The following is a 12,714-nucleotide window of genomic DNA, read 5'->3' on the forward strand; positions in this document are numbered from 1 at the left end:
CAAGTAACCTGAACTCCTGAAAGAACAGCTGCCATCTGATTCTCACTGATAAAAATCAACAGTGCTTTGAATGACAGCACTGTAAAATGCCCCCAGGCTGTGTGATACACTAAGCAATGGAGAGGACTGCACTAACCATTCGGTCTACACCGGCACCCCACTACCAGCCATGCACTAGACCTGTTTTATTTATTGAAGCTCTCATTATTGTCTACATTCCCATTAGAGTGAAAGCATTTTAAGAACAGAGACCTTGTCTGATGTTCACTTCTCTATCCTCAATGTCAAGAACGGAGCAGGACAAATTGTAAGCACTCATGACCTCTTGTTGAAAGGAAAAGAGAGGAGGAGGGAGTGAAATGGGGAAAAAAGAATTGAGTCTTTATTATCAACTTTGAGCCCATTTTCAATACCCAAGTCAATACACAATTTCTACAGTAATCCTGGGCAAGTATTGTGACACTCTGGGCTCCTACTTTCTCTCAACCCTAATAAAGAGGAATTTCTTTCCATGAATGATCCCCACAGAATGCTAAAAGGCAATTCCCTGATTGGGTCTCAGCTCAAAGTATTTAATGTTTAAAATAATAGGACAGAATGCCTTAGGGAAAGAAAGAGTATGGGTAGGTAGGCATCCGTAGCATTAAATACCTTAACTGTGTGATTGTGTGTTTGTGTGTGTGTGTACTGGGTTGAATACTGCTCCCACCCCACTCCCAAAATTCAAATCTAACTGGAACCCCAGAATGTGACTTAATTTAAAAATGGATCTTTGTGGATGTAATTAGTTAAGCTGAGGTCATATTGGGTTAGTGTGGGCCCTACATCCAATACGCCTGGTGTCCTAATAAGAAGAGAAAAATGTGGGTGCAGAGGGAAGCCAGCCATGTGAAGTTGGAGGCAGAGACTGGAGCTGTGCTGCCGCAAGTCAAGGAACACCTGGGGCCACCAGAAGCTGGAGGAGAAAGAAAGGATCCTCCTCTAGAGCTCACGGGAGGGAGCCTGGCCCTGCTGACAGCTTGATTTAGGACCTCTGGCTTCTAGCAACTGTGAGAGAACAAATTCCGGTTGTTTTAGGTCACCCAGTTTGTAGTGTTTTGTTAAGAGGCCCTAAGAAATGAATACAGCTCACGAGACTAATGAAAGCCAAAAGCATGCATCTTGTCTTCAAGATGAAACACTTATTTTTAAATATAATGTCTAATGAGCTTCCACTTACTCTCTCTCTCTGAGTGGGACTCTTCTCCAGACCATGTACAGTTATTTTTAATCTCAATTAAGAAATAATATTAAATCATAAGATTAGATTGGTTTAAGAGAAAGGAAGATTAACTCCTAAAGAAATTTAGGATTCCCCCCCACCCCATCCACCCCACCCCACCCCCTATTATTTACTAGCCTGATCAAAAGCCAGAAGCATGGTCAGAATCCATTTTGTTACCTTAGGCAGTGGGTAATAGACGTATTCTGCTCCACATCAACAGAAAGATCAAGAAAATCTTCATCTTTGCTACTAACCTGAAGCAAAAAAATTAAAAAAAAAAAAAAAAAGTCAGGCAGAAAATACATAGTGAATAAATTTTGGAAGAAAGATACCTATAGGTAACCAAAAACTGTATCTGCAGTAAATCTTATGTGTGGCTATGTATACCCAATGGCAACCACAGCGCTAACTCAAAAACAACCAAATCTAGAGAAAACCCCAAATTCTCAATTTATACCTCATCCTGATCCCAGTTCCCATTCAGAACTTTTAATAATTAAAAATCAACCAGATTTCTCATCCTCTCCATTCATTTCTCCCATTGTTTCATAGTAGGAGGTATCAGATGAACATCCATATAGCCCAACTGGCAGAATGATAAAAATGGAAATGGAAAAAAGACAAGAGACTTAGAAACTCTACTATCCAGGTGATCACTCTTCATTAAATCATGTTTGCTTTCTAAAAATCCCTTGAAATCACTCCTTTCATTCAGTGCCTTGTCATTCACATTGTGTGCACATGGAGAGCAGGGAGCCCAATGTTAAATGGGCCAGAGGTTCACACCAACTACCCATAAAGCTGTGCTTTGGCCCAGGAAGTGGGCATCGTTTGCTGAACTCTGTGCTGTTAGAAGTAACAATCAGACCCAGAGTTGGCCCTCAGCCTTGGCTCATTCAGGACGGCCACAGTTTGGACCATCCCTAGCTGAGCTGGTCCACTGACTCCAGCTGTCTCTCAGTACTATGCAGTTCACACCACACCAATTCAGGAACCTCACCAGGAAGTGCTTACACTCCACAATGCACTGACAAGCCTGGCATTTTACTGCCTTGCTCTTGGAGTGGGAAGGACAAATAGGGCCAGCAGTAATTTGGAAATGCTCAACAAGTGGTAGCAAAAGGACAATAACACTCCTTTAAAGAGGTCTGAATACTACCTTTTGACCCAAGATTTCACAATTAGAAAATTATCTACAGAAATATTCACAGATGTGGACACAGATTTACACACAAGAATGTACACTCAGACAAACTTCCAAGGTGCATATCCTATCTCTGCCACGTAGAAGGTGGGTGATTTGGGGTCAGTCACTTAGCCTCTTTGTGTCCCAGCTTCCTCATCTGTAAAGTGAGGTCAGTAAGAATTTTTCTTTCATAAGGCTGTGTGAGGGTGAAATAAGATAATACATGTAAAGTGCTCTAAAAGTACATAGTACATGTAGCTTACAAGGGGTGACAGTGTGATTGTGAAAACCTTGTGGCTCACACTCCCTTTATCCAGTGTATGGATGGAGGAGTAGAAAAATGGGGACAAAAACTAAATGAAAAAAAGGGTGGGATGATTTGGGTGTTCTTTCTTACTTTCATTCTTTATTCTTATTTTTATTCTTTCTGGTGTAAGGAAAATGTTCAACAATAGATTGGGGTAATGAATGCACAACTATATGATAGTACTATGAACAGTTAATTATACACCATGGATGACTGTATAGTATGTGAATATATCTCAGTAAAGCTGAATTTTTAAAAAAAGTACATAGTACATAATAAGCACTCAATAAATCAGGGAGGGGTAAAAAAGAAAAATGGACTAAAACATTCAAAAAGTTGGGAATGGTTTACTACATTGTAGTTATCATATTAAATGAAAAAGTAGGCTATATAGCCACAAATAGGCTAATTCTAATTTTGCATTTAAAAGAAGGTGTGCATATATTTACACACATGTGCTTATCATTCTTTACCATTTGCTTTAATTTTTTTATGGCACTAATTAATGCTGAAGTGAAATGCACTAATGGCTCAAATTCTTCACCATTTCCTATATTATTTATTTTCTGTATGACTTTACAGATCTTCTCAACAAGAGGTAAGTATATTTCCCACCCTTGGTTCTGAGTTTAGCCATGTGACTTGCTTTGACCTCTGGAATTTTAGAAGGCATGTCAAAAGCAGAGGATTGAAAAAGCACTTGTGCAATTGCTTTCTTGCACTTCTGTCATCACTGTGAGGCTGGCCCATTGTTCCCAGGAAGAAGACAGGCACATGGAGGAGAGCCACCCCAATTAAATGGCCCCAGCTGAGCCCAGTCTAAAGCAAAACCCACAGCCAACCTGCAGACACACGTGAGCCAGCTAAACGACAAACACATGAGTTAAGCGAAATCCAGCCCAGTTCAGTCAAGCCTAGCCTAGACCAGCTGACTCTCAGCCAACCCAAGTTGCATGAGCTATAATAATAAATAATAGATGAGTTAAGCCACAGAGTTTTGGATTAGCTTGTTACAAAGCAAAATTAAAATGGAATTCTAAAAAATAATATATTCAAATAATCCAAAAGGGGGGTGAGTTGAAAAGGAGGAACAGAGGAACAAAAAAACTGAGAGAATAAAAAGAAAACAAACAATAAAATGGTAACCCAAACTCAACCATATAAAAAATTAAATGTTAATGGACTAAACAATCCAAGTAGAATATAGAATTGCACAATGGATAGAAAAAACAAGATCAATTATGTGCTGTCTGCAAATGCTACACTTTAAATATAAAGACTGTGCTGGTTTGAATCAGCTATGTACCCCATAAAATGCCATGTTCTTTTAAGCCACTCTTGTGGGGGCAGACTTATTGTGGGTGGGATATTTTGATTAGGTTGTTTCTATGGAGATGTGACCCAACCAATTGTAGGTGGGACCTTTTGATTAGATTATTTCATGGAGCTGTGACCCCAACCATTCAAGGTGGGTCTTAATTAGTTTACTGGAGTCCTTAAGAGCTCAGGGAGAGAAAGAGTGCTCAGAGCCAACACAGACCAAAACACTTTAAGATGCAAACAGAAAGACGTTTGGAGATGCTAAGCTAAGAGATGAAGCCTGGAGCCTACCCTGGAGAAGTTAAGTGAGAACCCACAGATGCTTAAAGAGAAAGCCACTGGAATGAGAAGCTGAAAGCAATGCAACCCAGGAGCAAAGGACCAGCAGACACCAGCCAGGTGCCTTCCCAGCTGACAGAGGTGTTCCGGCTGCCATAGGCCTCTCTTCAGTGAAGGTATCCTCTTGTTGATGCCTTAGGCTGGACACTTTTATGGACTTAGAACTGTAAATTTGTGAACTAATTAACTCCCATTGTAAGAGCCAATCCATTTCTGGTATTTTACATTCTGGCAGCTTTAGCAAACTGAAACCAAGACACAGATAGGTTGAAAGTAAATGGGTAGTAAAAGATATACTATGCAAAGGGTTAATTTAAGTATGTAGAAGGTTATATTATTATCAGATAAAATAAATTTTAAGACAAAAAAATAATTATGAGAAGTAAAAGAGGGCATTTCCTAATAATGAAAAGGTCAATTTATCAGGAAAACATAACGCTCATAAACATGGAGCGGTCTTATAACAGAGCCTCAAGAATACATTACACTGGAACACTATTCACCAATAAAAAAGGAATTAACTTCTGACACATGCTACACCATGAATGAACTCTAAAAACATCATGTAAATGAAATAAGTCAGACAAAATGTCTAATGAGATTTATATAAAATGGCATAAAAAGACAAATCTATAACAGAAAGTAAATTTGTGGTTGCATGGGGTGGGAACAGGGATTAACTGCCAGATACAAGGGATCTTATTGACATGATGGAAATACTCAAAAACTAGATTATAACGGTAGTTGCACAGCTCAGTATTTTTTTAAAAATCACTGAATGAATGGATTTTATGGTATGTAAATTATGTCTCAACAAAGTTATTTCTAAAAAATTAAAAAGAATCTCATGAAGTAAACATTGACAGAATTAGAGAAAAAAGACAATTCTACAATCATAGAGATTTTAACAACCCCCTCTCAACAACTGATAGAAAAAGTAAATTTAGAAAATCAGCCAAAACATAGATCTGAATAATGCTATCAACCAGCTTCACATAACTAACAATTACAGAACCAAAACCAAAAGCTGCAAACTATACATTTTTTTTCAAGTCAGTGACTGTTACCAAGAGGAAATTTAACCTTCCAGGCGACATCCGGAAATGTCTGGACATATTTCTGGTTGTCACAACGGGGTGGACGCTCCTGGCATTTGGTAAGTAGAAGCAAAGGATGCTGCTAAGCATCCTACAAAGAACAGACAGCACTTCTCAACAAAGAATTACCTAATTCAAAAGGCAATAGTTCCAAGGTTGAAAGACCTGGTTTTCTAGTACACATAGTACATTTACCAGGATACATTTAACAGTTACATTTAACAGGATGTTAAGACATTAAAAAAAAAAAAGTCAATAAAGTTAAAAAGATTGAAATCATACAGGTATATTTCCTAACCACAAAGAAATAAATTAGAAATCAACAACATTAAGATATCTAGGAAAACGCCCAATATTTAGAAAACAATGAGCATATATCTACGTAATGCATGAGTCAAGAAAGAAATCACCTAAGAAATTAGAAAATATTTTGAACTACTGACAAAGAAAACATAACACATCAAAGTTTGTGGGATGCAGCTAAGACAGTGCTTAGAGGGAAATTTATAGCTTTAAATGCATATATCGTGTCCTTTTGGTTTCCACTACTAAATTCCTGGCACTTAAACTAATTCCCAGCACTTAGTATGTACCCACTAAATATTTACTAAATAAATGAACAAATAACTAAACAAAAGACTGAACAAATGGAAAGGTATTTAAATACCAACGAGGGTGTCTTGATGGCAGAATTATGAATGATTTCTTTTCTTTTTTATACATTCCTGTTTCAGAAATTTGTGTTAGGTTTTTTAATTAGTAAAATGCTTATTAGCCTAAATGGTCCTTATCCGGAAGAAAATAAAAGGATTATAGCCAATTGAATGGTATATAATTTAGATATATATATATAATTTAGATATATATAGAAGGGGATCAGTTAGGATCCCCTTCTATTTAAGCTCTTGAACTTGAGAGGAGGGGGAGAACAAAGTTTCTTCTTTTGTATGCAAATCTCTTTCACTACTTCAGGAAGACAGGGAGAAAAGATACAAATGTATTAACTAACTGAAGAAAGCTATAGAAACTTTCTCAATTTCAAATGCAAATTACTGCCAGAATTAGAATGTGAGAAATCTTGCTCAGGTATATCAACCCTGCTAGGGGATACCAAAACATGGCACTAAAGCTTTCTATTTTGGTTTTTACCCCCTGCTCCAGAATGACATAGTCAAAAATGCAAACACTGACAGATTTGAAGGAGAAATACACAGTTCTATATTAATAATAGGAGACAAAGAACATCTAGACAGAAGATCAATAAGGAAAAAGAAGACTTGAACAACACTAGAAATCATCGAGACCTAACATGAGTCATTCTCCAGGTTAGACCACATGTTAGGTCACAAAACAAGTCTCAATGAACTTAAAAGATTGATGACACAATGTAGCTTCTCTGACTACAATGGAATGAAGCTAGAAATCAATAAAAGAGGGAGAACTAGAAAATCCACAAATATGAGGAAATTAAACAACACACAATTAAATAGCCAAGGGTCAAAGAAGAAATCACAAAGGAAATTAGGAAAGAAGTTGAGTCCAATGAAAATGAAAATAAAACATACCAAAATTTATTGGATTCAGTAAAGGCAGTGCTGAGGGAATTTTATAGCTGTCCATGCTTACAATAAAAAAAGAAGAAAAATCTCAAAGCAGACACCTAATCTCATAAATGGAGGAACTAGAAAAAGAAGAGCAAGCTAAACCCAAAGCAAGCAGAAAGAAAGAAATAAAGATTACAGTAGAGACAAATGAAATAGACAATTAGAAAACAATAGAGAATAAACAGAACAAAAAGTTTGTTCCTTGAAGAGATTAATCGACAAAACTTTAGCTAAACTGACAAAGAAAAAAATGAAACAGGATGCAAGTAACTAAAATCAGAAATGAAAGGGAAGGACATTACTGTTGACCCCACAGAAATAAAAAGGATTATAAGAGGATAGTATGAACAACTGTTCATCAACAAATTGAATAACCTAGAGGAAATGACACATTCCTAAAAACACACAAACTACCCACACTGACTCAAGAAGAAATACAAGATCTCAGCAGAACAATAACAAGTAAAGAGATTGAATCTAGTCAACAAAAACCTCCGAACAAAGAAAAGCCCAGGACCAAACAGCTTCACTGGTGAATTTGACTAAACATTCCAAGAAGAATAAACACCAGTGCCGCTCAAACTCTTCCAAAATATTGAAGAGGAGGGAACACTTCTTAACTTATACTACAAGGCCAACATCGCGCTAATACCAAAACTAGATAAAGATACCACAAGAAGAGAAAATTACAAACCAATATCTCCTTATGATATAGATGCAAAAATCCTCCGCAATATACTAGCAAAATGAATCCAACAGCATATTAAAAGAATTATACATCATGATCAAATGGGATGTATCACAGGTATGCAAAGGTGGTTCAACATAAAATCTATTAATATAATACTCCACATTAATAGAACAAAGAAAAAAATCACATGTACACCTCAACTGACACAGTAACTGAAAGTTTTTACTTTAAGATAGGAACAAGACAAGTTATTTATTCCACACTATACTTGAAATTCTTGCTAAAGTAATTAGACAAGAAAAGAAATAAAAGGTATCCAAATTGGAAAAGAAGTAAAACTTCCCCTATTTTAGACAACATTATCCAATATATTGAAAATCCTGAAAAATCCCCAACAAAAGATACTAGAGCAAATAAATTCAGTAAAGTGGTGAGATCCAAGATCAACATGCAAAAATCAGTAGTATTTCTATACACTAGTAATGAACGATCTGAAGAGGAAATCAAGAAAAATTCCATCTCTAAAAGCAACTAAAAGTTTCAAACATCTAAAAAATAAATTAAACCAAGGATATAAAGAACTTGTATACAGAAAACTACAAAATATTGTTGAAAGTAATCAAAGAAGACCTAAGTAAATGGAAGGACAGTCCATGTTCATGGATTACAACAGTAGATAGTGCTAAGATGTCAATTCTGTCCAAAGTGATTTACAGATTCAGTGCAATCCCAATCAAAATTTCAACAACTTTCTTTGCAGAAATGGAAAAACTGATTATCAAACGTGTATGGTAGGGTAGGAAGCCCCGAATAGCCAAAGCCACCTTGAAAAAAAAAAAAGAATGACATTCAAGGACTACTACTTGCCCCTATTTTAAAACTTACTACAATGCTATAGTAATCAAAACAGCATGGCACTGGCACAAAGACAGACATATAGATCAATGGACCCAAATTTAGAATTTAGAAATAAACCCTCACATCTGTGGACAATAGATATTTGACAAAGGTGCCAAATCTACACAATGGGAAAATACTTTCTTTAAAACATGGCCTCAGAAAACTGGATTTCCATTTGCAAAACAATGAAGGTGGACCCCTACCTCATGCCATATACAAAAAATAACTCAGAATGAATCTAAGACTGAAATATAAGAAACAAAACTATAAAATTCCTAGAAGAGAATAGGAATGCATCCTCAGAACATTGTGTTAGGCAATGGTTTGTTAGACTTCATAGCAAAAGCACAAGCAACAAAAGAAAAAACAGGTAATCAGGACTTCTCCAAAATTAAAAACTTTTGTGCATTAAAGATTTCATCTTGAAAGTAAAAAGACAATCTTCAGAATGGGAGAAAATATTTGGAAACCACGTATCAATGAGGAGTTAACATCCAGAATATAAAAAGAAATCCTACAACTCAACAGCAAAAAAGGCAAACAACTACACTTAAGAATAGGCTGGATATTTGAACAGACATTTCTCCAAAGAAGATACACGAATGGCCAATAAGCACATGAAAAGATGCTCAACAGCATGAGCCATTAGGGAAACACAAATCAAAACCACAAGATACAATTTCACACTCACTAAAATGCCTACTATGTAAAAAATGGAAAATAATGAGTACTGCAGAAGATGTGGAGAAACAGAAACACTCATTCAATATTGGTAGGAATGTAAAATGGTTGCAGCCCATTTGGCAGTTCCTCAAAAAATTAAGTATAGAATTACCATATGACCCAGAACTCCCACCTCTAGGTATATCCCCAAAAGAATCTAAAGCGGGGCCTCAAATAGACCTTTGCACACCGGGATGTTCAAAGCAGCATTATTCACATTTGCCAAAAAGATGGAAGCTTCCCAAGTGTCCATCAAAAGATGAATGGATAAACAAATGTGGTACATACATACAGTGAAATATTATTCAGCTGGAAAAAGGAATGAAGTTCTGATACACATGACATGGATGAAACTTGAAGACATGTTACTTAAAATAAGCCAAACACAAAAGGACTAATACTGTATGATACCACTGATATGAAACAATTAGAAGAAAATTCAGAGAGTCAGAAAACTAGAATACAGGTTTCCAGGAGCTGGGGTGGGGGTAGGGCATGGGGAGTTAATGTTTAGTTGGTACATAGTTTCTGTTTGAGGTGATGGAAAACATTTTTGTAATGGGTGGTGGTGATGGTAGCACAACACTGTGAGTGTAATTAACACCAATGAATTGTATATCTGAATGTGATTAAAAGGGAAAATTTGGGTTGTAATATTTTACTAGAATAAAATCTTTAAAAACCATGGGACTCACTGCCCTCCCCACTACATGGGATCTGACACCCAGGGGAGTGAATCTCCCTGGCAACGTGGAATATGATTCCCGGGGAGGAATCTGGACCCGGCATCTTGGGATGGAAAACATCTTCTTGACCAAAAGGGGGATGTGAAAGGAAATGAAATAAGTTTCAGTGGCTGAGAGATTCCAAAAGGAGCCGAGAGGTCACTCTGTGGGCACTCTTACGCACAATATAGATAACCCTTTTTAGGTTATGGTGAATTGGAATAGCTAGCAGTAAATACCTGAAACTATCAAATTACAACCCAGAACCCCTGAATCTTGAAGACAATTGTATAAAAATGTAGCTTATGAGGGGTGACAATGTGACTGGGAAAGCCATGTGGATCACACTCCCCTTTGTCCACTGTATGGATGGATGAGTAGAAAAACAGGGGCAAAAAAAAAGCACCCAGTGTTCTTTTTCATTTTAATTGTTCTTTTTCACTTTAATTTTTATTCTTATTACTTTTGTATGTGTGATAGTGAAAATGTTCAAAAATTAATTTTGGTGATGGACACACAACTATATAATGGCACTGTGAACAATTGACTGTACACTTTGTATGACTGCATGGTATGTAAATACATCTCAACAAAATTGAATTCTTAAAAAAAAAACAAACATGGGACTGTACAGCACTTGGACCCTAACATAAACTATGGACTATAATTAAAAATTATAATAATACTGTTTCATCAATTGAAACAAAAGGCCACACTAATGCCAAGTGGTCATAATTCATAAGTGGGTAATTGTATGTATGAGGGGGGTATCTGGGAACTCTATTTTCTGCATAATTCTTCTATAAACCTGCAACTTCTCTGTTAAAATTTTTAAAAAGTAACAAGCTATCAACAAATGTGTGTGGGGTTTTTGTTTTTGTTTTTTTTTGCCTCTTTCTCTTCCAAGAATGCTGCCAGAAAATAAAACCTTTTTCTTCCCACACATAGGGATCTCATTCTGGTCTAAGTGAAAATACAGCTTGTCTCCAAGGAAACATATATATATCACTAAGACACTCCAATATGCTCAGTAAATACAGGCTACGTTTTATCCTCCTTTCTTCTCCTTCATATTCTGGGCATGGAGTCCCCTAAAACTCTAGTTTAGGAAGGGCAGAAGAGGCTCCACTTGCTCTTTTTATAAATAAATAATTAACAGAACAAATTAATGTATAGACATGCATATAATCATGAGTTTGGCTAAGTTCTTGAATAATTATTTAAAGTCATATTCAAATGCGCTTTTAAATGCCCAGATTCCTTTCCTGGGTTTTGCAGAAAAGGTGACTAGGCAGCAGTTCTACACTGCTCAGCCACGAACTGACACTGGGCTGGCTGAAGGCCAAATGGTGGGCTTGGGGGAAAGCGCAACATCAGTCACTCTGAATCCCTGGAATTCAGAATCTCTGCAGTAACTGAAATGCGAATCACACTTCCCACACCACCCATCGCCTCCCCCCTTTCTGTGAAGGCCTTGGAAGCTCTACTGTATCCATTTTAACCTCTGCAAACAAAGCAATAAGGAGCTGTAAAATTGGTACTTAGTACAATTCTTAAAACAACCTTCTGGCTGCAGGAACATATAAATATATCTCAAAGCCGCTGGGAAGCACTGAAAACCAGACTTTGCAGAGCAAAAACTCAGCTTAATTGGAAAGGGGGAAAATTAAAACAATGACAACAAAATTAAGCTCCCAACTGGCCTAGCAAATGTTATGAACCAAGCAAAGGAAGAATCAAGGGAGAGCTTGGAATAGAGTGGAAAATCCCCAGGCCCCAATTCTGAAGCGCCTTTATCAAGGTTATCTGGAAAAGTCAGCACTGAATTATCCCCTTAGAACCGTCTCTCCAAGTCTACTGCAGAATGAAACTGTTTGCCTCCATAAATCTCTCAGCTGACATTTGCACTGCAATCACCAGCAACATTTACAAAGGGTGAGACCCAGAAAAATAAAATTATTGTTTTCTGAAAGCATGAAGGCTGGCACAAAGGGTTTCCCACAACTGGAGAAACTCATGGCCGAGGCGGCTACAATGGTAAGCCCCCCCCCCCCCCCAGGGCTAATTTGCTGCTCAGGATCTAGTGCAATTTAATCCCATGGAAGATTTCACAAAGGAAGGTCTTGGCAATTCCTTCCAACAGACTGCAGAGGGGCTGTCTGCTCTGGGCAGAGGAGTGATGCTCAAAAGGGATCTCATGTTTCTCATCCTATAACTGAAAAATTTTAATACTAAGTCTTGTTTTACATTAAATATTAAACACTTTACGATAACAAAAAAGCCCACAGACTGCGTTTCCTTAGAAAGCAGAGGGCTTTCTAACAATCAGAGCTTACTTAAAATGGAATGAATTGCCTTGGGAGATTGAGTTCCCTGTCTCTGCTCAGGTTCCAGGAGACGCTAGTGACCAACTGGCCAGAATGTCATAGAAGGGACTTGGGTAGCAGTAGAGAAAGGATTAGATGACTCCCTGGATCCGGTCTAGGTTATAGATCTAAGAAAACAGAGGTGATTATCCAGTAACTCCAAAGAGAAAACACTCTTGACATAAATGAACT

The 12,714-nt window shown here is 37.2% G+C and overlaps 1 protein-coding gene across 1 annotated transcript in view; it reads right to left on the reverse strand.

Moving 5' to 3' along the window:
• Positions 1–12,714, reverse strand: part of USP46 (ubiquitin specific peptidase 46) — an 85,459-nt gene that overhangs the window by 28,763 nt on the left and 43,982 nt on the right. Inside the window, exon 5 of the mRNA XM_037829791.1 lies at positions 1,442–1,518. Within this exon, the coding sequence (XP_037685719.1) occupies positions 1,442–1,518 (77 nt within the window). The remainder of the gene's footprint in view (positions 1–1,441; positions 1,519–12,714) is intronic.

The sequence above is a fragment of the Choloepus didactylus genome, chromosome 3, assembly GCF_015220235.1.
Source record: "Choloepus didactylus isolate mChoDid1 chromosome 3, mChoDid1.pri, whole genome shotgun sequence".
Lineage (NCBI taxonomy): Eukaryota > Metazoa > Chordata > Mammalia > Pilosa > Megalonychidae > Choloepus > Choloepus didactylus.